The 26,485-nt window shown below is 63.9% G+C and overlaps 1 protein-coding gene across 2 annotated transcripts; it reads left to right on the top strand.

Annotated features, from left to right (window-relative positions):
• Nucleotides 1–178: 178 nt before the first annotated feature.
• Nucleotides 179–26,485, top strand: AKT1 (AKT serine/threonine kinase 1). Of its 2 annotated transcripts, none has more exons than XM_030930546.1 (14): nt 179–444; nt 3,173–3,297; nt 15,659–15,787; nt 19,005–19,116; nt 19,994–20,141; nt 20,594–20,725; nt 20,798–20,863; nt 21,927–21,995; nt 22,349–22,474; nt 22,550–22,678; nt 22,828–23,042; nt 23,468–23,555; nt 25,003–25,105; nt 25,432–26,485. In XM_030930546.1, exons 2-14 carry the CDS (start codon nt 3,252–3,254, stop codon nt 25,509–25,511), a joined length of 1,443 nt encoding a protein of 480 aa, XP_030786406.1. In that variant the 5' UTR covers nt 179–444; nt 3,173–3,251; the 3' UTR covers nt 25,512–26,485. The 2 variants fall into 2 exon arrangements, with proteins under 2 accessions (XP_030786406.1, XP_030786407.1); XM_030930547.1 differs by lacking the exon at nt 179–444 and adding an exon at nt 1,409–2,769.

Genomic DNA, 26,485 nt, shown 5'->3' with positions numbered 1-26,485 from the left:
CAGGCCCCAGGCCGCCGGGGGCCGCCCCTCAGCCCGGCCGCGCGCTTCCCCGGCGCGCTCCGCCCTCGCCGCGGGCCCGGGCGGCCGCGCGGTGGGGACGCCCCGGGCGGCGGAGGCGGATGTGGGCGGGCGGCTCCGGGCGCGGGGCGGGAGCGGGGCGGGGAGAGGGCGGGCCGGCGGCGGCAGCAGGACCAAGCGCGGCAGGCGGCTGGCCCAGCGCAGCCAGCGCGGCCCGAAGGACGGGAGCAGGCGGCCAAGCACCGAGCGCCGGGCACCGGGCACCGAGCGGCAGCGGCACGCGAGGCCCGGCCCCGAGCAGCGCCCCTGCCCGCCGCGGCCTCCAGCCCGGCCCCGCCCAGCGCCGGCCCGCGGGGATGCGGAGCGGCGGGCGCCGGAGGCCGCGGCCCGGCTAGGCCCGCGCTCGCGCTCGGACGCGGCGGCCCGGTGAGTCCCCGCCCGCCGCGGCCGCCCGGGCCCGGATTTCCTCCCCGCGGGCCGGGCCGCTTTGTTCCCGGCCGGTCGGGCCGGGGCGCGAGCCGCGGCGCCGCCAGAATGGAGGAGCGGGAGCAGGAAGTGGCCGAGCGGGCCTGGGCGGGGAGGGCGCGGGGCGCGCGGGCCCGGCCAAGGGAGGGCGGCCCCACGCCGGGCGCCGGGGGTGCAGGCTGCCGGCCCCAGCCTCCTTCATGACCTTGGGGAGGCCGCTCCACCCGGCGAGGCCGGGGCCCGGGAGAAGGGGCGCTGCCGGGCCTGGGGCTGGGGCTCGGGGTGCCCCTGCGGGCCGTGGGGCTCCTCGGGCGTTGGGCCAGCAGACAGCCGGCGGAGGTGCCCCAGGGTTAGGAGAAAGGCTCGCCGCGGCCGGCCTTCAAGTTTGTGGGAGGGCCCCGGAAGAAGACTTCATTTCCCACGGACAAAAAGTTGTACGTGGTGGCGGGGTACCCAGGCTAGCCACAAAGGACTGACCCTCCTGGGCCCCGGAACTGCTTCCTGTCTTGGGTGGGTCCTGGAGGTCCTGCCCGCCCGTCCCAGAGGCCGAGGCTTGGAGGGCAGCTGGGGCTTGCCCCTTAGATTGAGTATCCTGGGGCGCTAGCGAGCCTTGGTCTTGTCGGGACGGCCCCTGAGTGCTGCTGTGGTAAGCGGGGTTGGCTTGGGCCCCTGCTCTGTAGCCAGAGGCCGCCCCACATTCACTCCTGGGTCCCTTGGCCTTGCTCCAGGTGGCCACTTCTTGACTGCTTTGAGTCCCTCATCCAAGCAAAGGGCGGAGTGCATTGGTGGAGGCCCGGTTCCCTCTCCCCGGAGCTGTATAGACTTCTCATACACCAGGGTTCTGGAGGCAGATGGAGGAGCCCCTTCGAAACACAGAGTATTTTTTTTTTTTAAGTTGTGACTTAAATAATAATAGTGGCAAGAATATGTGCTTATGGTAAAGGCAGGTGGCAGGTACAGAGGCTGTGGGAAGTTGGGGTCCCTCCGCCTCCACAGGCAGCCCTGTACTGGCCTGGTGTATACGTTTCTGTGCAGACGTACACCACCCTGTGTGTGCACAGATGTATTTTTACACATGGCTCTGGACAGCTGTCTGACTCTGTCAGCAGCAGGCCTTGGAGGGGCGCAGGCCCGGGTGGGGGGTGGGGGGACATCCAGAGGTCTTTGAGTCCAGCCCTCTGCCTCCAGGCCACGCCCACTCTGTCGTCAGAGCCCCCTGTGCCTGAGGCGCGCGCGGCTGGGAGCCCTGCCCTCCTCGGGTCTGGCTTTCCATCCTGCTGAGTACTTGGGGCATTTCCCTCTTTGAGCAAGGTGTGGTCTTCCCTGTCCTGGCACTAGACACAAGGCAGTGGGCCTTCCTGCCATTCTAAATGTAGCTTAAGACAATCAGTGCAAAGCAACCCTCGGTGGGTGTCCAGCCCATGCCTCAGGAGGCCGGAAAGGTTGCCTGGTGGGAGAGCATCTTGGCTGACTGTAGAAAGGCCCATGTTGGGGTCCGTTCCACAGAGGTCGTCAGGTGTCTCTGCCTGGCGGAGAGGGCCCTTCTCCCCTCAGGAAGGCCCGTCTGGAAGGATAGCAGAGGACTGCTCACAGGAAGAGCATGCCGAGTGCTCTTTCTCAGGATGCCAGGAGTTGGTGATATGGGAACTGGGTTTTGAGGGATGCCTAGGAGTTCATCTATCAGAGGGGAAATGAGGAAGCCATGCAGGATCAATGGATAAAGTGTGCTCAGGTGAGGGCTGGCTGGTGGGCCACTGCAAGGTAGGGGCCTGTCCAGTGCTCCCCCACTTACTTGCTGCCTCCCGACTGCTGTAATTATGGGTCTGTAACCACCCTGGACTGGGTGCTCCTCACTGACCGACTTGTCTGAACCTCTCTTTGTCTCCAGCGCCCAGCACTGGGCCTGGCAAAGCCAGAGACGCCTGGTACACGTTGGCCAAATGAATGAACCAGATTCAGACCGGCAGGGGCGCTGTGGTTTAGGAGGGGCCTGGGGTTTCTCCCAGGAGGTTTTTGGGCTCGCCCTGGAGGGCTCTGGGCCGTTTGCACCAGTGGCCTGCATCCTGGTCCAGTCTTCTTCATGTTTGAATTTCTTTGCTTTCCTAGTCTGGGGAGCAGGGAGGAGCCCTGTTCCCTGTCCCAGGATCCATGGGTAGGAACACCATGCACAGGGAGAGCAAACGGGGCCATGTGTCACCAGGGGCTTAGGGAAGGCCGAGCCAGCCTGGGTCAAAGAAGTCTCAAAGGGACTGCCTGGAGGAGGCAGCCTGTCAGCTGGTGCGTCAGGTTAGGCAGGCTGGGAAGGCCTTTTGGGGATGGGGATGATTTGTCCAAAGGCTTGGGGAGGTGGGAATGGGGAGGGGAGCAAGGCAGCAGCTCTCAGGGCCAGGCTGTTGCGGGGGGGTGGTGGCAGGGGCTGGGGACTCAGCCTAGAATGAGGAGAGGCCCAGGTCCGGGGAACTGTGTTCAATTACATAGATTTTACACTTGGCAGCCACGAGTGCTTTGGGGGGAGGTAAGGCAGGCCGGCAGTTGGGGGTCAGAGAGCCTAGAGGAATGGCAACCAACCTGGGAAGGCAGGTGCAGGTGGAGCCCCCAGGCACGTGCAGTGGGTCTCCGACTCACCCTGGGCGAGGAGCTTCCCTTAGCTGGGCATGGCCTCACACTCAGCTTCCTTTGCGTCTCCCAGAGGCTGTGGCCAGGCCAGCTGGGCTCGGGGAGCGCCAGCCTGAGAGGAGCGCGGGAGCGTCGTGGAAGCCTCGGGCACCATGAGTGACGTGGCTATTGTGAAGGAGGGCTGGCTGCACAAACGAGGTTGGTACCCACTGCCCGGGCTGGGCCTGGGGAGGGAGGGATGGGGGTGGCCCCAGGGCCTGTGAGTGCCTGTGCCCAGGCCTGCTGGGTGGGAGGGACTGCCTCCCCTGGGAACCCTGGGCTGGCCTAGGGTGAGTGTCCAGGGCCCCATGTCTTCCCATGGCATGGAGGGTACGGCCTCGGGGAGGCCAGGAGGATGAGGCCCCATGCAGGGCCGGCCATCTGAGTGGCTTCCTGGTGCGGGCCCTGGCAGGCGGGGGAGCTGCTGCCAGCCTCTCTCCTGGCTTTCCTGGAAGGCGGCGAGGACACTGGGCTGTTCCAGGGTCTGGCACGCTGACGGCCCGGGGCACTGCCCAAGGGCTCCTGAGGGCAGGGCAGGGCTGCTTGGCTTGGCTTGGTGCCTGCTTCAGGCCTGAGCTTTGGGGGTGGGGGGAATCCGTACCGCCTGGGCGCAGGGCATGTTTGCCTTGGAGCTACAGAGCTGGCTGAGCCCAGGCCCCCCAGCCCCTGAGTCCCCCTCCTCACTCATTTAGCCTTGCAGCCCATGGAGGGGGTGCTCCTCAAGGGGCCTGGCTAGGAGCTGGTGGGATGGGAGCTGGGGACATAGCCCCATCCCGTCCAACCCTGTGCGGGCCCTTCTGCCTTGCCCACCCTCCATTGCTCCGGGGGGTACAGTGGAGGCTGGGTGGCTGTTTTGCTCCTCTGTGCTGCTGGGGTAGGCTTCCTATTCAGGTTCAGGTCCCCTGGCCGAGTCACTCTCTCCTGCCCCGGGCGGGATCTGTCTGCCCTCTCCTGACTTCTTTTTCCAGACTTGTTCCCTGCTAAGTTCTAGTGATCTCATGCCAGCAGCTCCCCACTTTACGTATACCCTTTAGCAGATGGGTTTCACATCTGGTAGTGGGGAGACCCCAGACACAGCTGGAGCAGACAGGGAGGTGTGGCAAAAGTGGGTGTCACAAGATGGGGCATTGTGGGATGTATAGGAGCTCACAGAAGAGCAGGCCTGAGGAGCCACAGGAGCCTGGGGGTGGGGTGAAGGAGTGCCCGAGATGAGATGCTGGGGGATCGGGTGTGGTTGGCTGTGTGTTTGGAGCATTCGAGTTGGCAGCTACCAGTGATGTCACGCGGGGTCTCGAGATGAAGACAAGGAGGCTGCAGAGGCCTGTAGTCCATGGGGAGCTTCTGGTGCGGCTTCCCCCGAAGGCCTCCTGCCCCAGCCTGCCTTCTCCATCCCCTCCTGTGTGCTGTCCCCTGCTTGTTCCCCAGGAGTCCTGCCACCTGTGTCTGGAGGTGCTCTGTTACCTCATCTCGCAGCCTTCTTTGGTGTCAGGGACCCCCCCCGCCGCCCCACGCCCTGTTCCTCTCTGTGCCACACACAGTCTGCTGCCGGGGCCGCTGCTTCTTAATCCCTGGCAAATGCTTGTTCGTTGGTAGACTGTTGGATTTCGGGTTGACCCAGGAGACGCCAGGGCCTTGACTGCCCAGGGGCCCAGGCCCCAGTGACTGGGGTGCCCATCAGCCAGCTGGGCCCAGGCAGGAGTGCTCCTCCGAGGGCAGGGTGGTTTTCAGGCTGCTGCTGATGTCGTGCCCTCAGGAGGCACCTGGCAGGGACGGGGCATCAGGCCCAGTGGGGTGTCCAGAGAGCTGAGTTTGAACCCTGGTTAGCCACTCCATCACCATGTCCCTTTCCAAGGGCAAGTTCATTGAGCTCCTTGGGCCTCAGTTTCCCCATCTACACCAGGGAGCAGTGGTGGGAGAGAGACCTGGTGGAGTGGAGAATGGCTTGCGGGGGGCCCTGAGTTGGGGTCCAGCCAGCCTCAGCAGCCTCCGGGCTCTGTCACCTGACCCCTAGCCTCAGGCCAGGAGTGAGGGTCCTGTACCTCTACCCCTGGCTCTTCCTCCTCCATCGCCAGTGTAGTGGGTGCTGAGGATGGGAGGTGGTGTGGGTATGACATATGCCCTTGGCAGGCATAGCCCTTCTTGTTGCCAAGAGCAGGTGGGCGTCCACCCGCACAGCTGGTCCCTGCTTGCGGAGGAAAGCCTCTCCCCCAGGGCCTGCCGCATTTCTCCACTCCCGTCCCCGGGCCCCTTGTGTGTTGCAGATGTGCTCTGCCACCCTGCTGGCTGGGCCAGCCCCACCCATAACACTGGTTGGAGGTACCAACTGCCTCCTTGTCCGCAGCAGGGCTGTGCTGGGCTGACCCCACCCCTGCTTCACAGTGCTCAGGCCTGGCTGGGGAGGGATGCAGTGACTGTCCTCCAGACCTGGCCACAGCCCCTTGCAGACGCCCTGTGCCACTCCCCACCATTCCTTGCTCCTGCAGGTTAGGGTGCTGTCCTGGAGGCTGGCCCACACCTGTCCCCTTTGCCAGGACTCCCCACGGCCATGGCCTGGGGCACTTTGGTTCTCAGCTGAACCCCCAGGTGACAGTCCCACCAAGGCTACTTGGGCTGGCCACACATCCCGTAATGGTGCCTTCAGGGGTGATGTGGTCATTGAGAGGGGATGGGTGTTCCCTGTGTGTGAGGGGAGAGTGGCAGTGTCTGCCAGGCCAAGGTTCCTTCTCCTGCCCCTTGGGAGGTGGGTGTCGTCTCTGGGAAGTGGCCCAGCCTGCTTTCTGTTGTTCTGATATGTGTGCTCTGGGTCAGAGGAGCTTCAGAGATAGAAGGGACCTGGCATGGCGACACAGGAGTTCCGGCTACAGGCCTGTGTGGACCTGTGGCTGGACCCAGGCAAGGCCTCTGGGTCTGCGCATCTAACAGGAAGATGGTTCCTGGAGGGTGAGCTCAGGCTGTTAAGGGCAGGAGCTAGCGAGGAGGTTGGTGGGACCTATAGGGACAGGGGGCCAGATGTCCCCTACTGTTTCGGCTGTGTCAGTGGATAAGCAGCCACAGCTCAGCTCTGGCCATTGGTGACCTGGTGGGCTCAGTGTTGCTCAGATGTTTGCGTTTTCAAAGATTTGTTCTGTTGTGTGAAGTCTCCTGATTTTTGAAGGCTGACAATTTTAAAAAATCAACCCTGGGCCAGGGCGCAGGTCTGGCTGAACTCAGCCTCCAGCCTGCAGTTTCCCTTCCTTTGATAGCTCCGTGCCAGGCTTTGGCCAGAGGCTATGTGGCTCTTTTGAGGTACTTTTCCCCAACGGCTTGCTCACCTTGCCCGCTTGCCCCAGTGCTCCTGGGGCCATGCACCAGCCTGGCTGCAGCCCAGCCCCATGGAGAGCTGCCGCGGTGCAGCTGCCGGCCTGGGGGCCTGTCCTTGTCCACTTGCAGTTGTCTTTCTGAGCGTCCCCCCATCCACTTGGCCGGACCAAGTGGGTCAGTAGAGGGCCAAGGCGGGTGGCCGGCATGCTGGGACCCAGGATGAGGGGCTCTGGGCTCTTGAGAAAGGGCTGGGCCTAGACCAGGAGTGGGTGCCAGCCACAGGGGCACCTCCTGGACTCCCTCAGGCTGGTCACTGAGAGGGAGCCCGGGGAAGAGCTGCAGGCCTGGCTGCCTTCGGCAGGCTGTAACCCAGCAGGCCAAGGCCGAGTGGGCGTGGCTTGAGGGAAGCTGCCTGTGATGCGTGGGTCTACGCGGCAGACGCTCCTGAGTGCACATGGGCGGCGTGTCCAAGCCACGGACCTGGGTGCCCGGCCGGGCCCGGGCCGGGCCCGGGTGACATGGGACCATGCGTCCATGCAGCTCACGGAGGGTCCAGTCTCCGGACATCTGAGTCCTTGCTGTGCCCCACCCCGGGCCCATGCTTGGCATAGACCCCCCAATCCAGGCCTCAGGGCAGCGCCCTCACCACTCCTGCTGAGTTAGTTAGCCCCAGGCGCCCCGGTGGGGAGTATGGAGGCTGCTCTCTGACCCCAAGCAGGTGCCCAGGCTGGGCCTCCTTCCCACCCCCTCTCCCCGCCTTGAGGTTCTGCCACTGGCTGTCCCTGCAGGGGGCCCCGAGGCAGGGAGAGAGTGGTCCCACCCCAGTGTGTTACTTCGCATTGGTGAGTGACGCAGACCCTCACTGCACCCCAGCTGCTGCCCAGCCATCCAGCTGGTCCTGGGGTCTCTGTATGAGGTGGGGGACCTCAGCGGGTACAGCCCACTCCCCTTCATCCTGGAGGAGGCCTTGACTTTGCTGAGTAAACACACCCGGGAGAAGAGAGGTCTGTGGGGGGCTCCGAGCCCACTCCAGAGAGCAGCTGCCGTGGAGGGCCCCGCTGGGCTAATTGTTTGTGTGCAAATGGAGGCTGCTCATTACCCTGCCAGGATGAGGGGCCCAGCAGGACCCTGAGGGAGGGAGCCCGCAGACTCTCCCTTCAGCCTGTGTGGGAACCTTGTGAGCTCCAGGCCAAGGCTGTCTGTGCCTCCTGGGCCTCAGTTTCCCAGGCTGTCAGGTGAGGGTCAACCCCAGCCTGCATCTGGGGGGCTTCAGTCTGAGTCCTACGGGCCCTGGGCTGGTTAGTGCCAAGCTCCGCCTCCCCTGGGGGAGGGTCCAGAACAGCTCCTGTGGGCGGGCCAGGGACAGAGATTGGGAGGCAAGTGTGCTGGCTCCTGATGGGTGGGCTGGGCAGAGAGTGGGGGTCCCGACAGCCCTGGGCCCACCTGGGTGAGGGGCAGGAGGCACAGGCTGGTGGAGGTCATGGCACAGCTGTGGTGGAGGCCGCCAGCATTGGGGAGGTTCCTGTTTTGGGAGCTTGTTGAGTTCTCACTTCAAAAACAACAAAAGAGGAAGCCAAGGTGGCCTTGAGTGGGGGTGAGGGGTCACTGCTGGCCCCAGCCCTGGACCTCAACCCCACGCCTGGTGGCTTCTGATGGGCAGCTCTTCTTCCTGTCTGTTTCTTGGTTGCTGGCCCTCTCTGGACAGGGATGCCCTGTGGGGGCCTGGACTCCAGGAAGGGAAACTGAGGCCCAGGAGAGGGGACAGAATGTGTGTGGAATAGTTCCTGCGCTGGCGCCCGGACCCCTGCACACCTTCCGCTCTCAGGAGAGGCCTGGCTGGGTTGCATCAGGCCGGGTTCCTAGAAGTCCTGTGGGAGGCTGAGCGGAGGGAACTGGCGCGGCCCCTGCTGGCGTCCCCTCTGCCTGGGCACACCCGGTCCGGCTTGGGGCCAGCACCCTGCCCTCGGGCCCTCCCATAGCTGAGCCTGGTGGCTGTGGCTCTGGGCCTGCTCCTCAGGCCACCCTGGGTGGGCAGATGCCTGCTGCTTCTGCCTGCTTGGACCACTGTGCCCAGTCCCATTGCCTCAGGAGAAGGTTCCCCCAGCCCAACGCTGGAGCCCTGGGTAGGTTGGCAGAGGGCCCTGGGGCTCTAGGCCAGGATGGGGCTGTTGGGCGAACCCTAGGCCCCTCAATTCCTCATCCCCAGTGGGAGTTCCCTTCCCTGTCATTCCGCCTTTAGGTGTGTTTTTCTTGAACCTTAAGAAATGATAGGTTTGGATTTCAGAAACATTGGAATTGAGGCAGTGGGGAGTTCATTGTTGACTCTACCGCCAATGTTAGGGGCTTTGGGGTGGGACCCTTGGGGTGCTGTGTTTGGGCTCACACACCCCCCAGGCGGTGACTGCAGACCCCACCAATACCCTGTCACCTGGCGGGCCCACCTGCCCAGGCCTTCAGCTGGTTGTCCAGCTCAGGGGTGGAGACACCCCCCGGGCAGGCCTGGCGGGGAGGTGGCTGCTCCCTGGGCCTGGAGTATGCAGAGGGGCCCTTGGGCTGGCCACGGACTGGCTGGCTTCCCCACAGACTGCGGCCAGGGGCACAGCAGCCAGGTAGGGCGCAGAGATGCTGAGCTGCACAAGCTTGGTGCGGTGTGGGGGTGAGGCCGCGGGGGTCAGGGCTGCAGTGTCCCAGCAGGCCAGGGGATCAGAAGGAGCACCCTCCTCCGCCGGCCATGCTCTGGGGGCCCTCTTGCCCCAGGCGTGGCTCCAAGTTAGGGCAGAAACAGGAGCCGGCCGGTGGTGGGGAGGTGGAAGGCCCCTCTCTGGGAGGTGCTTCCTGTGGCTGGGGTGGGGGAGGAGGTCCCTACTGCTTGGTTCCAGTTCCCCCCAGCAGTGCAGGGCACTTGTCCTGGGATGTCAGGGATCGAGAGGTCAGCACTGGAGCCCTTCACCCGCCAGGGGCCCTGCCCGAGAGAGACAGGAGGAGGGAGGGGCTGTGGGCATGGCTATGTGACCCCGACCGAGCCCCGGAAGGAGCCTGTGTGTGCCCGTGCCCACTTCCTTTCCCGAGGGCAGTGTCTACACGTGGGACACTCTGGCCAGCCCTCCCTCGCAGCAGGCACTGTGTGCTGTCCCCATGCCCTGCTTCCTCCCATGCAGGGAGTGAGGGGGAGGGCCCTGGGAACCCACTGGGTGGAGGGCACCTGGCAAAGCCTGCTGCCAGTTACGGGGAGAGTGGGCGGGGGCAGAGCAGGAGGTGCCAGGGAGGGGCTACAGCCTCATCTGCAGGGTTCCTGAGTAGGCAGGGTGGGCCATGACATGGGTGGGGCTTGCTTGGGGGAGACTAAAAATGAGGTGGGGGACAGGGCACAGGGCCATATCCACAGGGTCTTGGGATGTGCCCCTGCTGGGCTCTGCGATGGATGGGTGTGTGGCAGGTGGGGTGCCTTTGCCAGCCCGAGGGGTGGGTGATGGGCAGTGCCTGTGGGGGGACATCCAGGCTCTCAGGTGGTCTGTCAGGGGCAGCGCCAGGGGGAGGCCCGGTACCCCACCCCTGTAGAGCCCCAGGGGAATGGAAAGCTGAGAGCCAGGCGTTGCCCTGGAGCAGCAGGAAGAGGGGCCCCAGCGCCTCCAGCTGTGCCTCAGCGAGGTGGACGGGGTCATGGTGGTGCCCCCTGCCCGCACCCACGTTCCTCCCGGTGTGTGTGTGTCAGGCTGAGGCCTGCTCAGTGGTGGAGCAGAAGGCGGTGAAGAATTTCCAGTTTGTGTCAAGTTACAAACCCTGCCTGAGCGGCAGGACCTGGGATCTCTGGTCGTGATCTGCGTCTCTGTGACCTTGAGGGTCACCTCCCCTAAGTCTCAGTTGCCCCAGGGAGCTGATGGGCATGATGAACCCTGCCTGCCCTGCCTGCCAGGTGGGCTTTCTGGGAGAGCAGAATGGGTTCTGGGTTGGGAGAGGCCCAGGCAGGTGTAGCGCCAGCCCTCTGTCTGGCGGGAACAGACACCTCTCCTTGTGCAGACTGGCCGCTTGTGCCACCTCAGAAGGGCTCGTGCCGGGAGGAGCAGTGGATGTATTTCACCCACAGACCGGGGGGCTCCAGCCGAGTGGGGTCAGCTGGCCTCTGTTGTGTGGCCCCTCCCCTGTCCCCACCCCAGCCTGGTTGTTTACAGGGTTCGAGGGCTGCTGGTAAAGGGATGTGGACTCTCGGGCCCGGGCAGAGGCCTGGCAGGCAGGGAGGGTGGGTTGCGGGCCCCTCATGGGCTGCCGTCAGCGGGGCCGTCTGCTCAATGTGCTGGAGAAGGTAAATGGGCCCCCGGCAGCTGTTGGGGCGATGGATGTGTCGTCAGTGGGGACCGCGGTGGCCGCTGTCAGCTGGCGCCCGCTCCCAGGGCCTGCTGGGCTCACTTCACTGTGGAGAAGCAGCTCGGTGCCGCCTGGCACCCTGCCAGCCGCTGCCACCACCGTCTCTGCGAAGTGTTTATCCAGCAGTTTCCTGAGAACTGGGGACTTTGAGAAAATGTTCATGGAGCTGAGGACGTGGTGGCCTAGAGGGGCTGACACACCTGGTGGCTCAGGAGGACGTGTGTCAGTCCTGGGACATGGACCACCCGCCAGCTGGCCCTCAGGGGCCACCCAGTCCTGCCCGTGGCACATGGGTCCTGGTCCCCATGTCTTCGTGGGTGCTGCCTTGGGGGCCCTGACCCACAGTGTGGCCTGGGGCGCGTGTGCGAGGCGTGGAGAGGGTGTGCTGCCTGTGGCTGTCCACACGGCCCCTGTGGTGGTGGTATGGGCTGGGGGAGGCCAGGCAAGAGCAGCTTCCTCTCCGAACCCTGCTATTTGGCCCAGGAGGACTTCTGGGAAGGAATCCCCTTTCCTTGGGGGTGCTCCAGCCCCTTCCTGGGGATGAGCAGCATTGGGGATGGAAGGTCACTCCTGCCGGAGGGCCACTTGGGACATGGGGATGCCAAAGGGACCAGGGCTGGGGGATATGGGGTCCAGGAGGTACAGGAGGAGTCGGGGTAGCTTGGGCTCCTCTGTCCCTCCGGGCAGGGCACAGGCGTCTGGCCAACTGCCTACCCCCACCGAGGGCAGCCACCTCCCATGCCTAGAGCCCTGGGCCATGGATGTGCTGGCTGGCGGGGAGGGTTATGGGTTTCATCGGGCACAGGAGTCCCTTCCCTTGTGGCTTCACAGGACCCGGTCTTGGATAGGTGCAGTGCCACAGGGTTAAGGGTCAGGGCGGCTTTCACCGGCCCAGGGCTGGCCTTGAGAGAACCCTAGAGGGTGGGACTGGAGCTGCTGCTTCCCCGCTGCCGGGGGGACCAGCCACGGGGCAGGAGGGTGGGACCGGTCCCGTGCCGTCCTCCACTCGGTCCCCACTCAGGTCTTCTGGCAGTGGTGTGGGGTCCCCCATCCGGACTTGCTGACATTCCTGAAGGGGCACGGAGCCCTCTTTGCTGCTAGATCCTGAGGCCCAGGCCGGGGCTGTGCTGGGATCCTGCCTGCTCCAGGTCCCAGGTCTGAAGCATGTGCAGTGGTTGGGGACTTGGGGGTTCTCGAGCCAAGAATGGGGGTGTGAGAGTTAGGAGTTGAAGAGGCCCAGTTAGGGACTGGGCCTGAATGCCGGGCGGTCTCCACTGCCCTTGGGAGTGGCTGCTGGCAGGAGATGGCTCTGGCTGTGTGTGGGTTTCTGTTCTGTGGGGTGGGGCGTGCCCTGGGCTCCCCATTTGTTTCCTGCCTGTACCCATCTGGAGTGAGGGCCTGGCATGGCAACCTGGGGGTCTGTGCCCACTCTGGTGCCGTCAGCTGTGCGGGCAGGTAGGTGGGTGGGGTGGAGTGGGGTGGGGTTGGGGGTAAGTGGGGTGGGGTCAGGGGCTGGCTCTATGCATCTCCAAGTGGACTCTACTCCTTCCTCGAGTGGGGGCCATCTGAGGACCACAACAGGGTGGGGAACTCAAGAAAGGCCTGGATGACAGGTTCCAATTCCCCTGGAGACTCTCAGGACAGCAAAGGAGAAGAGTCCATGTGGCCGGTCTCTTCGTGTGGGGGGGTCTGTGGGGCGGCCCTGACTGATGTGTCTGTGCTCCGACCCTCCTGAGGGACCCGGAGTAGGCAGGTGCCAGCCTGCAGGTGTCCCGTGGCCGTGAGGACAGTGATGCTGGGCCCCGGGTGGCTGTCTCCTCCACCTGCCCCGTCCTGTGTCACCGCAGTCCTGGAGCAGGGAGTAGTGGGGCCCTGGGGCATCTGTTGTTGGGGCTGGCCGCCCACCCAGCATCCTGTCTGAGCTGAACTCGTTAAGATGCAAGCCACGGCCCTGGCCGCAGCTGGCACCCCCACAACTGATCGCCTGGCTGACCCTGTAGGCGGGAGATGAAGAAAAAGAACTGTGTGTCTCTGGACCCCTTATCCCGGTCCCTGGGGATCCTGCTCCTCCCCTAGAGGGGTCTGTGTGCTGGGCCGGGCTTCCGAAGACAAAGGCCAAGTGAGGCTCCCTCACACACACCTGTCTCCCGGGCCCGCCCTGGGCCAGCCGTGATCCCTGTCCACTCCCTGGGTCCGTGGGGCCAGGTGAGAGGAAGGCACTGAAATCCCAGGGCCCAGTTGGGCCTCTGCCCACCCCAAGACTCCCCAGGAGGGCTCGGGTCTGGGCACCTGCCCTCTTTCACCCCCTACGCCTGGTAAGCGCCGCCCCTGGGCTTGCCCCTCCCGCACTCCCAGATCCAGCTCCCAGAACCCCCCAGATCCAGCTCCCAGAACCTGGGGCTTAGCTTGTGGCAGCAGGGACAGGGGCAAGACTGGGGCTGGGCACGGGGCTGTGTGCTCGGGGGCAGCATGGGGCCATGCTGGGCATGGTGGGGGCTGGCAGCAGTTGGTGGATCAAGATGGGTTTCAGGGGTGCCGGGCCTGGGCGCTCATCAGTCTTCCCACTCAGTTAGCGTCCTGGGGAGTGGCAGCTGGCAGGATGGGAGGCACTCCATCAGGGGCCGACAGCTCCAGACTGGCACGCAGGCGGGTGGGCGCGAGCGGCAGGGTGGCCTAGGATGGGGGACGGGTGGAGTGGGCTGTATGCAGTCCCCCGAGCCTGCTCTGCTCTGAGAGCCCCTGCCTGCCTGCCGCACCTGCAGGGGTCCTGTGGCTGGGGGAGGGGACCTGGGAGGGGAGGTGGAGCTGTGTGGCACATGTGTGCGTGTCTGTGCACACTCGGGGGTGTGCGTGTGAGATCCCAGGCCAGGGACAGGAGCCGGTGCCCAAGGGTGGCAGCACCACACCTGCCCGGCAGCCCACTGGCAGGGGCATGGAGGGCTCAGTGGAGTGGGTGGGGTCCCCTGATGAGTGCTCTTGGGCATGGGGCAGATTCTGGGCCCTAGACCCTCCTCCCCAGATGGGCAACTGGGTGTTGGCCATCCTCCAGGGGTGTCAGGCAGCTGTGAGTGGGCTGTGGCTGTCCCTCCCCGGTCCACCCCAGACCCGACAGCAGCCTCTCCCCTCACTCAGGCCCTGCTGGGTGGGGTGTCCCCACCCCCACCAGCATCCCCCCAGCAGCCCTGGCTTGGGCAGAATGAGGGCTGGTCCTGTGGAGACCACGTCCCATGTTGCTGGTGGGAAGGGCATTGGGCACCTGGGACTGGGGCAGGAGGGAGAGGTCACCTGGCCGGGGGGTGGCCATTTGTCGAGCCTTGGTGGCTCACCTCTGGAAGAGCTCGCCCGTGGCTCCCTGGAAAGTAGAATGCCTTGCCAGCTGGGACGCCCACGCCCCATGGCCTCTGAGCTCCCGTGGTTCCCTGGAAAGTAGAACGCCTTGCCCGCTGGGACGCCCACGCCCCATGGCCTCTGAGCTCCCGTGGCTCCCTGGAAAGTAGAACGCCTTGCCCGCTGGGACGCCCGCGCCCCATGGCCTCTGAGCGCCCATGGCTCCCTGGAAAGTAGAACGCCTTGCCTGCTGGGACGCCCACGCTCCATGGCCTCTGAGCTCCCCTGGGGCTGCTGCCCTGCTGGGACCTCCCTGTGCGCCAGGGAGGGCTGGGCGCGTCTGGGCTCACCATGCAGACCCAGCAGGACCGGGTGGTGGGTGGTCTGGTGACAGGACAATTGCTTGTCCCCCACATCCCTCCAGGTGTCCCTGTCAGGGGCTCAGTGTAGCAGGAAATCCCAGGCCCCAGAGCTCAGGGACGCCAACCCCTTACCCGGCCCCCTCCCCAACCCCTGCCCAGTGGCCCCTCAGATGAAGCAGTTGCTTAATTAGTAAGTTCCCTGTTGTTCAAACTCCTTGCTCGGCAAAATGTAGTGGAACATTTTTTTCCGAGTGTCAGTATGAAAAATGGTGGTTGCTGGGCTATCACCGAGGACAGCTGCTCTGATTCTGAAGTGCGAACGCCTGAAGTGGCTGATGCTGCAAAACTTGAGGGAAAACATTCCCGTGTACCTGAGTGACCTATGGGTGGGACACAGCAGGGCCGACGGCGGCAGGGCCTGAGTGTGGGTCTCAGCCTGGGGACTTGACAGCCTCTGTGCCCTGGGGCCGCTGCCCAGCTGGCTGTGCCACCTCCGTGTCTGGCTTCACTGGCAGTCCCCAGGACTGTGCTCCAGGCCCCTAGACAGGGAGTGCTGTCCCACGGCAGTGGCGCAGTCCTGTCCCACAAGCCTGGCCCTCAGTCTGAGTAGTGCTGATCTCTCACTTCTGACGCCATGCTCCATCCTCTTGGTGGGTAGCAGGGGTAGGGGGGCGGCCATGCTGGACAGCCCATACTTGCCACTGTCAGCTGCTGTCGCCACCTGGCCAACCCTGGTTGATTGGGGAATGCTCTCAGCCCTGCAGCCCCTGTGGCCATAGCTGGTGCCCGAGCTGCTGCTGGTGCCTGCTGGGGACTGGCTGGTTTGGTGCTGCCTCTTCCAGGAAGGCTGTGCAGATTGGCCCAGACCTCTTCCCAGCCTCCTGTCAATGGTACTCCATCCCCTGCGTCCAGCTGGCCCAGCCCGTTTTCAGACACAGCTAGGGGTGGCTCTTCTGAGAGAGGCGCTGTGGTGGGGCGAGTCTGCCTTCCCACTGACCCAGGGCCGCTTCTGTCGCTTGCCCTAAGAAACAGCTCGCCCACTGCGCCTGCCCCCCGGGACTCAGGCGTCCCAGGCACATCTGTCCTGGCACACCCAGTTGCTACCTGGCTGCCTGGCAAGGGTCTGACGGGTAGAGTGTGCGTGGCCCTCACCACCTGCGCGTCTGTAGGGGAGTACATCAAGACCTGGCGACCACGCTACTTCCTCCTCAAGAACGATGGCACTTTCATTGGCTATAAGGAGCGGCCGCAGGACGTGGACCAACGTGAGGCCCCCCTCAACAACTTCTCTGTGGCACGTAAGTGTCCCCTCAGCCTTTCGGGATTTAGATTTGGGGTTGGCTGGAGCCCTCTTTGCCCACCAGGCCCCCGGATGGGGGTGCCCTGGAGTCTCCATGTCCTGGGCCAGCAAGCAACAAGCACTGGTTGGGTGGGGGTCTCTGGGCTGAGTCCCGAGGCTGGCTGGGCAGGGGTCTCCAGGCTGAGTCCCAAAGCCGAGGCTGACTGGGTGGGAGTCTCCAGGCTGAGTCCTAAGGCTGAGGCTGGCTAGGCGAGGGTCTCTGGGCCGAGTCCCGAGGTCAAGGCTGGCTGGGCAGGGGTCTCTGAGCTGAGTCCTGAGGCTGGCTAGGCGGGGGTCTCTGGGCCGAGTCCCGAGGCCAAGGCTGGCTGGGCAGGGGTCTCTGAGCTGAGTCCTGAGGCTGGCTAGGCGGGGGTCTCTGGGCCGAGTCCCGAGGCCAAGGCTGGCTGGGCAGGGGTCTCTGAGCTGAGTCCTGAGGCTGGCTAGGCGGGGGTCTCTGGGCCGAGTCCCGAGGCCAAGGCTGGCTGGGCAGGGGTCTCTGAGCTGAGTCCTGAGGCTGGCTAGGCGGGGGTCTCTGGGCCAAGTCCCGGTGCTGGCTGACTGTGGAGCAGTTCCCTGGTGGCCATGCTCTGGAGGCTGGAGGGTCCAGACAAGTGGTAGCAGAGCCTAGCCTCAGGGTGGACAGCTGACCCGGGGGCCCCTCCTCCTAGCGGGGCAGATAGAGCCCACCTGGGTCTCTAGCTCTGAAGCCTCCATCACTGAGGAAGAGCTCATGCCTCTCCCTGCACAGGCTCTCAGTCCCCAAACCCCATGGCGGAGCCTTTGCTTCCCATCTGTGAGGCTGCAGGGTGGAAGCCTCCTTGCCCATGAAGGGGCAGGTGCAGAAAGGCCAGCGGGGGACCTTGGCCGGAGCATCCCACAGAGATGAAACACATGTGACACTCCCTGCTTCGCCCTGCTGTGGCTTTATTCCCTACCTGTAGCGGGGGCAGGTGCAACCCTACCCATGTTAGACGGGAACCCTGGCATGGAGACCCAGGCGCCCCGCTAGGTGGGAGGCTGGAGGCACGTGGGCCTCCCAGCATGGTCCTCATTTTCTGTGTCCGTCCTGGAGCCCAGCTCTGCCCGTGGCAGCCAAAGGTGTGATTGAGCAGCTAAGTAGGACCCAGTTGTGGGCCATCTGTATGTGGCAGGGCTGCGTAACTTGCCCCACGCCCTCCCCAGTGTCTCCTTGGTTGGGGCTGGGGGCTTCAGGGATCAGGGAGAGGCTGGATACTCGCTGTGTGCCTGGTGGCACCTGGGACAGGGCCTTGCTGGGGACGGGTGCTGTGGGTGTGCTCGCCAGGCCGAGGCATCGGGAAGGAAGGAAGGGGGAGCTCTCTGGGGAGGCACACGGGTGGGTACCAGCGGGGGGTGTTGCCTGAGCAGCCGGCAAGGCTGGGGCCTTCAGATTAGGCCATAGGTGGGCGGTCTGGAGTGCCTGGCCAAGGAGCAGAGCTGGGCAGGGGCCAGGAGCTTTCCTCCAGAGAAGGATTCCGGGGCAGTGGGCTCGAGCCCCTGGCCCTGGGGATTGCATATCGGGGCAGATCAGACCATCCAGGAGCAAGTGGGAGGTGGGTGTGCCGGGGCTTCACGCTGGTTTCCACTTCTCTGGCCTGTGTTGACACAGGCCACCCTCCCCACCAGGCTGGTCCCGAGCCCCCTCCTGGCCCCCAGGCCTGGAAGACAGCTCCCTCGCTGCCTGGCCAGGCCCCCTTGTGGTTGCCAGGGCCTCGATGCTGGAATGTCAGAGGCCCCCCACTGGCCCCTCAGACCCCTCCTGCTTTGCACAGGCTGGGCCAGAGCCTGCCAAGGAGCCCCAGCAGCTACACACTGCACTCACTCACACCTCTCAGGGCCCCGCACGTTCCCACAGCCCTCAGGGTGTACGTGCAGTAGGAGTGGCTGTGCCCCAGGTATGTGTTCCCCAGGTGTTTGTGTGCCCCAGGTGTGGGTGTGCACCAGGTGTGGGTGTGCACCAGGTGTGGGTGTGCTCCAGGTGTGGCTGTGCTCCAGGTGTGGCTGTGCACCAGGTGTGGCTGTGCTCCAGGTGTGGCTGTGCCCCAGGTGTGGGTGTGCTCCAGGTGTTTGTGTGCTCCAGGTGTGGCTGTGCTCCAGGTGTGGGTGTGTACTCCAGGTGCGGCTGTGCACCAGATGTGGCTGTGCACCAGGTGTGTGTGTGCCCCAGATGTGGGTGTGTTCCAGGTGTGGTGTGCCCCTGGTGTGACTGCCCCACGTGTGGCTGTGTTCCACGTGTGACTGTGCCCCACATGTGGGTGTGCCCCGGCTGTGACTGTGTTCTGGGTGTGGCTGTGCCCCACATATGGGTGTGTTCCAGGTGTAGGTGTGCCTCAGGTGTAGCTGTGCTCCGGGTGTGGGTGTGCCCCAGATGTGGGTGTGCCCCAGGTGTGGGTGTGCTCCAGGTTTGGGTGTGCACCAGGTGTGGTATGCCCCAGGTGTGGCTGTGCTCCGGGTGTGGCTGTGCCCCAGATGTGGGTGTGCCCCGGGTGTGCGTGTGCCCCGGGTGTGGGTGTGCACCAGCTGTGGTATGCCCCAGGTGTGGCTGTGCTCCGGGTGTGGCTGTGCCCCAGATGTGGGTGTGCCCCGGGTGTGGGTGTGCACTAGGTGTGGCTGTGCCCCGGGTGTGGGTGTGCACTAGGTGTGGCTGTGCCCCGGGTATGGGTGTGCACCAGGTGTGCGTGTGCCCCAGGTATGCATGTGCTTTAGGTGTCTGTATTTCCCAGGTACTCAGGGTGAGGTTGGGAAAACAGCAGGACATTTCTACACTAGGTAGGACAAGCTGCTTTCTGGGGTGTCCCCCTCATGCCAGCCCCTCTGTGGGATCTCCATATCCCTCATCCTCTGAGGCCTGGCGCACGGTGGGGCTCAGTGACTGAAGGAAGGACTGTAGGAGGGGACGATGGTGGGGGGTTGACCTGACCCTGGGCCAGATGCCCTTTGGGGCTGCCTCAACCTGGAGTAGAGTGTCTGAGCTGGAACGGGGGTCCTAGCCCCACTCTATGAGGCGAGAAACTGAGGCTTGGAGAGAGGAGGAGATGGGGCTTCCCAGGACTTGTGGGTGGTATGCAAGGGGAGCTGGCTGGTGCGGTGGGGACTGTGGTGAGGGCCCTGGGAGGGGCAGGGGGATGCATGCAGACAGAGGCTCTGCTTGCCCGCAGAGTGCCAGCTGATGAAGACAGAGCGGCCCCGGCCCAACACCTTCATCATCCGCTGCCTGCAGTGGACCACTGTCATCGAACGCACCTTCCACGTGGAGACTCCCGAGGAGCGGTACGTGGGCTGCGGCGGCCAGGCCAGGCACTTGGGCAGCCCTAGCGCTTAGGAGGGACATGGGGATGGCGGGTGCTGGGCGCCTCTGCCCATAGCCATTCTTACTCCCCAGTGATCCCAGGCCCTCCTCAGAGCCCAGTTTGGAAACTGGCCCAGTCCTGCCTGTGGGGTTGGGTGGGGAAACTGAGGCTGGAGATAACATCTGTCTAGGGACCGGGCGCAGCGGCCGACATCTATAATCTTGGCACTTTGGGAGGCTGAGATGGGCAGATCACTTGAGACCAGGAGTTCGAGACCAACCTGGCCAACATGGTGAAACCCCCGTCTCTACTAAAAATATAAAACTTAGCTGGATGTGGTGGTACACACCTGTAATCCCAGCTACTTGGGAGGCTGAGGCACAAGAATCGCTTGAACCCGAGAGGCGGAGGCTGCAGTGAGCCGAGATTGTACCAGTGCACTCCAGCCTGGGTGACAGAGCAAGACTCCGTCTCAAAAAAAGAAAAACCCGGTGGAGAGGGCCAGTCCTGCTTGGGGGGCGGAGTCCTGCTGGGGTGCAGGGTCCTTTTGGGGGGCAGAGTCCTGCTGTGGGCCTGGGTCCTGCTGTGGGCCTGCGTCCTGCTGCGGGTTGGAGTTCGGCTGGAGTCCTGCTGGGGGCTTGAACCCTGCTTGGGGGCTAAGCCTGTGTGTCCCCCAGGTCCAGAAGGGCTTTCTGACCCTGAGTGTGTGTGGCCAGCCCAGGTCAAGGGGTGGCCTCCTCAGGGCTGTCTCTGGGGACCCCGCTTGTGAGGCTGGAGGGTGGGTGTAAGTCGTGGGGTGGAGCTCCTGACCTCATGGGGTGAGGTGCAGGGCTGCAGCCTCACCTGACCTCCTGCAGGGAGGAGTGGACAACCGCCATCCAGACAGTGGCCGATGGCCTCAAGAAGCACGAGGAGGAGATGATGGACTTCCGGTCGGGCTCACCCAGCGACAACTCAGGGGCTGAAGAGATGGAGGTGTCCCTGGCCAAACCCAAGCACCGTGTGGTGAGGCCTGTGCCCATTTCTGCCTGTGCCTGGGGCTCCTTTGGGCTGTGGAGAGCTGGGTGGGTCATGGGGTCCCAGCTCGGCCCAGGAGACACTCGGCACTCCACGGCAGTCCCCATCTAGGCCGGTTTTCCGTGTGGGGCGCGGCTGCTTCCCAGACGGGTCCCTATGTCAGAGAAATAGTGGGGCCGCTGAGCCCTGCCAGGCTTGGGCAGTGTTACCCCACCCTTCCCTGAACCCCACGCTCTGAGCTAGGGCTGCAGCCATGTGTTCCCTGTAAGTCCAGACTCCCCGCTGAGCCCAGCAGGCCACCAGGTGTGAAGCGGTCGCCTCTCCTGGCTCCGCCTCCAAGTCTGCCGAGGGTGACTGGGGCCCCTCATGCCACCCGACACATGCCGACCAGCTGGGCACTGTGGGCAGCGCCACCCGCTGACCCTGGTGCCTGCCCACAGACCATGAACGAGTTTGAGTACCTGAAGCTGCTGGGCAAGGGCACTTTCGGGAAGGTGATCCTGGTGAAGGAGAAGGCAACGGGCCGCTACTACGCCATGAAGATCCTCAAGAAGGAGGTCATCGTGGCCAAGGTGGGGCCGGGGCGGTGGGGCAGGGTGGAGACGAGGATGCAGGGCGGCAGCTCACCCAACCCTGCCTTACAGGACGAGGTGGCCCACACACTCACCGAGAACCGTGTTCTACAGAACTCCAGGCACCCCTTCCTCACGGTGAGTGGGAGCCCAGACGGGGCTGAAGGGCTGGGGTCAGGTAGCGACTCCTGGGGCTGTCTCTAGGGAACGATGTCCTGTCTTCTTGGGTACGTGAGGGCTTTACGCACCGTGGATTCCGCTGCTGGTGACAGGCCTGCCCTGGAGGGTCAGGCTGTGGAGGTGCCCGATGTGGTCTGGGGGCTGTGCTCGCCGCTCCAGTGTGCGGGCAGGTGGGGCAGGTGGCCCTGGTCGTCTCTGCACTCTGCCGAGGCTCCAGGAGGCCCCAGCTCCCCATGCCCTGCAGCCCTGCCTGCCCGGCTTCTGTTGAGGCCCGGGCTCTGTCCTGGGGAGCCCGCTCTGGGGACTCGACCCAGGAGGTATTTACTGTGAAGGGGGCCAGGCTCCAGCCACTTGGTTAGTTCCAGGTCACTGTGTTTGGGGATGATTCTCCTGCAGAAGAAGCCTTTGCTTTAAAAGCACAGCCGCCTGTGGTGGAAGGCAGGAAGCTGGCTCTGCCTGGGAGGGTGCGTCCTCCCTTGCCAGGGCCCTGGTGCTGGGAGCACTGCCCCCTGTTGAGGTCCCAACCCGCCCTGGAGACCTGAGCCCAGGCCACTTTGCTCACCTTTCAAACCCTCCTTGGCGCCTCAGGGGCTGCCAGGGCCCAGCCCGATGGTGGCGTGGTGTGGGGGAGTGTGGCATGAGGCAGCATGGTGTGCGGCAGCGTGGTGTGGGCCAGCGTGGCGTGGGGCAGCGTGGCGTGGGGCAGCGTGGTGTGGGGCAATGTGGTGTGAGGCAGTATGGTGTGAGGCAGCGTGTTGTGGGGGTGTGTGATGTGGGGCAGCGCGGTGCAGGCAGTGTGGTGTGGGGGTGTGTGGTGGGGGGCAGCGCGGTGCGGGCAGTGTGGTGTGGTGCGGGGCAGCGTGGTGTCAGGCAGCGTGGTGTGGGACAATGTGTCGGGCAGCGTGGCACGGGGCAGCATGGTATCGGGTGGCATGGTATCAAGCAGCGTGGTATCGGGCAGCGTGGTGCGGGACTGCTGTCCTGCCCGTGGGGCTGCAGTTCCAGCTCCGCTTCCTTGCAGGCCCTGAAGTACTCCTTCCAGACCCACGACCGCCTCTGCTTCGTCATGGAGTACGCCAATGGGGGCGAGGTAGGGGCTGGGGCTGCGGGGGATGGGCCTCACGGCCTGTGGACCCAGCCCTGGCAGCTGGGCCGCCCATAGTGGGGCTGGTCCTTCCCGGAACCTCGGCTACTCTCCACAGCACCAGATAGTGCTCCCTGCTGGGTGGGTGGTGTGATGCCTGCCCAGGCAGCTGCCCGCTGTGGGGTGACTTGTTCCTGCTGAGTTAGGGCTTCTGAGACTTTCCAGGCCCCCGTGCCCTCTGGGGGGTGGTCCCTTCCCTGTGTCCAATGCCCTGAGACCCTGCCTGCGAAACCCCAACCCTGCAGGCCGTGGGGGTGGAGGCCCGGCCACGGCTGTGCCTCAGGTCGCGCTTCCCACAGCTCTTCTTCCACCTGTCCCGGGAGCGTGTGTTCTCTGAGGACCGGGCCCGCTTCTATGGCGCTGAGATCGTGTCAGCCCTGGACTACCTGCACTCGGAGAAGAATGTGGTGTACCGGGACCTCAAGGTGCGCTGGCGGGCACTGGGGGTGGGGCAGGGCCCTGGGAGCCTGGCAGCACTGACCTGGCCACCTTTCCTCTAGCTGGAGAACCTCATGCTGGACAAGGACGGGCACATTAAGATCACAGACTTCGGGCTGTGCAAGGAGGGGATCAAGGACGGCGCCACCATGAAGACCTTTTGCGGCACACCCGAGTACCTGGCCCCCGAGGTGTGCGCCCCACCTGCGTGCATACGCGTCGCTGTGTCCCCACGTCCCGAGCACACGCAAAGCTGTGTCCTCTCTGTGCCCCAAGCACGTCACGACACCTCCCCGGACACCCCCTGATGCCAGGTCCTGCCCGTCTGCCACCCGTGCAGGTGCTGGAGGACAATGACTACGGCCGTGCGGTGGACTGGTGGGGGCTGGGCGTGGTCATGTATGAGATGATGTGCGGCCGCCTGCCCTTCTACAACCAGGACCACGAGAAGCTTTTTGAGCTCATCCTCATGGAGGAGATCCGCTTCCCACGCACGCTTGGTCCTGAGGCCAAGTCCTTGCTCTCAGGGCTGCTCAAGAAGGACCCTAAGCAGAGGTGAGGGCCGCCCATCCCGGCTGCAGGCTCCACCTCCACCCCCTCACCCCCAGGCTGCACCTGCCCCTGTGCCAGGTGGTCCTGGCACCTCCCAGACTACACTGATAGCCAGAGCTTGATGTCCTTGGCCAGGGCTGATCCCCAAAGCCTCAGGCGCAGGCAGAGTGACTGGGTACGGCAGGGTCAGTTGGGCCTCGGTCCCCAACCGTGCAGCCCCCACACACCCACTCAGGAAGCCCCTGCCTGCCGTGAGCCCTGGGGTGCTTTGCTACCCACAGCTGCTCAGGGATGCTGCACCACTGGCTGCCCTCCCTGGCCCCAGAATGTCCTGTCCGGCGGGCCCTACATCACAGGAGGAAGGGGTCTGAGCCTGGGGCCTGGGCGGGTGGCAGTACCGACACCGTGGCCTTGTTTCCTACCCGCAGGCTTGGCGGGGGCTCTGAGGACGCCAAGGAGATCATGCGGCATCGCTTCTTTGCCGGCATCGTGTGGCAGCACGTGTATGAGAAGAAGGTGCGGCTGCTTCCCACATAGCCACACTCACGCATGCACGTGGCTCGCTCGCCGGATTTCCCACACACTCGCCCTCTCCTCGGAAGCCTGCTGCAGTCCTGGTACAAGGAGGGCCTTGCTGCACCAACCTCAGTGCCTGCTGCTCAGAAGCTCTGGCACTGCTGGCTTCCTCCAGGAAACTGGCCTGGTCCTCCTTATTTCCTCCTCCCCTCAGAGGTGTGTCACACTCTGAGTGCCAGCCTTGGGGGTCCCTCCCCTGATGCTGTGCAGTGAAGGCTGGCTGGCGGTGGACCAGGGGTGCTGCCCCTTGCTCTCTACCAGTTCCTCCTGTTGTCTGACCTCAGTCCTTTATGCTGCAAGGAGAGCCCAGCCCTACTTTCTGGCTGTGCAGGGACAGGGGACAGCACCTACTTTTCTGGCACATGGGGGAGTCCGCCCTGGAAGGAGGCAGCTCTGTCTACATGAGTCGCCATCCTAGGTGCTCATATTTCAGGAGCCCTGGCCGTCACCCTGGCTGATGGGGTCTGCCGGCTAGGTTCAGAAGCCTGCACTCTGAGGTGCTGGGTGCCCTGTCACCAGGTGTGCTTCTGCCCACTTCCCAGCCTGCCCCTCCCCTGAATGCCTGTTCTAGGCTATGTGCAGCTGGTCAGGCTGGGCAGCCCTGGGACCCAGCTGGGCACCTGTCCTCCCACTAACACAGGGTGCCCTGGCCCTGGTCCCAGTCCCAGTTCCTGCCCTGAGGCCTGCCACCCTCCAGCTCTGCCCTGCCCTCCAAGGGTATGGGGGGCCTGGGCAGCGCTCAGCCTCTGCCCAGCCTTGACCAGAGACCTTGCTAATTGACAGTGGACAGTGCTGGTGCCCAGGCCAGACTCGAGTGGGGCAGTGCTTGAGGGGGTCCTTCACTGTGGGACCTGAGGGGCTCTCTGGCAGCTCCTCACATGTGCACATCACCTTAGAGTCACCCTTGATCCTGGGTTATTGAGAGTCCTCTCTGCAGCCAGATGCCAGCAGGCTGTGGTCCTGTAGTCCCTGAGCCATGGAGGCAGGGTGGGCTCATGCTGTGCACCCTGTTCCAGTCTCCCTCTTTCCCAATTTACAAGACCAATAAGAAAAATAAGAAAACAAGAAAGAAAAAGCAAAAATAAAGTCATCACCTACTGGTAGCAGGGAGGGTCTCAGAGCTGGGCTGCACCGCCTCCTGTCGCCTGCTGGGCTGCTGTGAGGCTGTCTCCGTGCTTTGCGTCTCAGCTGGTGAGGGTGTCTCCGTGCTCCTGCACTCCTCATGTCCTTCCCTCCCAGAGCTGCCTCCATGGGGGGCTGGTGGCTTGCCACTCTCTGACATCAGTGCTGCCTGGAGACCCCTTAGAGATCCAGGTGCTTTGAGGGTCTGGGTGTGTTGGGAGTAGGGAGCGAAGCGCCTGACTGTCCTGTCTGCCCACCTCTGCAGCTCAGCCCACCCTTCAAGCCCCAGGTCACATCGGAGACCGACACCAGGTATTTTGATGAGGAGTTCACGGCCCAGATGATCACCATCACACCACCTGACCAAGGTGAGGGGCCACTGTGCCTGCCCCCGCCCGCTCCCTTTTCTCTCCACCCTCAGAGAGGCCTGCAGTGTTCAGCCTTTTTGGTTTCAGATGTTTTAAAACCTAAATATTTAAAAAGGTTCCCTTTGGAGACTGCCAATGATGAGGGTGGGAGGCAGTGCTCTGAGGGCCCAGGTCCCTGTGTCAATCTGTGGGGTCCTGCCTCAGTTTCCTGGTGGCATCACAGCGTGCTGGCTGCGTTTTAAGAGGTTGCCTCCCTACTGGAGCTGTGGGTGGGTGGGGGTGGCAGGGAGGTGGGGCGCCCAGATCTGAGCTGTCTACACCCACAGATGACAGCATGGAGTGCGTGGACAGCGAGCGCAGGCCCCACTTTCCCCAGTTCTCCTACTCGGCCAGCGGCACGGCCTGAGCTGGCAGTGGACTGCGCTGGACAACAGCTTGGAGGGATGGAGAGGCGGCCTCGTGCCATGATCTGTATTTAATGGTTTTTATTTCTCGGGTGCATTTGAGAGAAGCCACGCCGTCCTCCGAGCGCAGATGGAGAGACGTTTTGGTGCTGTGGGCAGCACCCTCCCCCGCAGTGGGGTAGGGAAGAAAATTGTCCTGCGGGTTTTAATTTATTTCATCCAGTTTGTTCTCCGGACGTGGCCTCAGCCCTCAGAACAATCCGATTCACGTAGGGAAACGTTAAGGACTTCTGCAGCTATGCGCAATACGGCGCTGGGGGCCGGGCAGCTCCTGCGCTGTGTCCCCTGTCAGCCAGCCGCCCTGGGCTGTCACCAGCTGTCTTGCATCTCTCTGGGGCCCTGGGCCTCAGTTCAACCTTGTGGCACCAGATGCAACCTCACTATGGCATGCTGGCCGGCACCCTCTCCTGGGGGTGGCAGGCACACGGCAGCCCCCCCAGCACTAAGGCTGTGTCTCTGAGGACATCATCAGAGGCTGGGCCCCTGGGATGGGACCAGGGATGGGGGATGGGCCAGGGTTTACCCAGTGGGACAGAGGAGAAGGTTTAAATTTGTTATTGTGTATTATGTTGTTCAAATGCATTGGGGGGTTTTAAAAAATCTTTGTGACAGGAAAGCCCTCCCCCTTCCCCTTCTGTGTCATGGTTCTTGGTGACTGCCCCACCGGGAGCCTCCCCCTCAGATGATCTCTCCACGGTAGCACTTGACCTTTTCCACGCTTAACCTTTCCGCTCTCACCCCAGGCCCTCCTTGACTCGCTGTGGGGGTGGCCGTCCCCGGGCCCTCCACGCCCTCCTGGCCAGATGCTGCCGCTGCTGCTGCACCACGGCGTTTTTTACAACGTTAAACTTTAGTATTTTTACTATTATAATACGAAACTGTCCCTCCAAATTCTTCAATAAAAGTTGCTTTTCAA

Source organism: Rhinopithecus roxellana, chromosome 5, assembly GCF_007565055.1.
Source record: "Rhinopithecus roxellana isolate Shanxi Qingling chromosome 5, ASM756505v1, whole genome shotgun sequence".
NCBI classification, from domain to species: domain Eukaryota; kingdom Metazoa; phylum Chordata; class Mammalia; order Primates; family Cercopithecidae; genus Rhinopithecus; species Rhinopithecus roxellana.
This window is presented reverse-complemented; position numbering and strand designations above follow the sequence as displayed.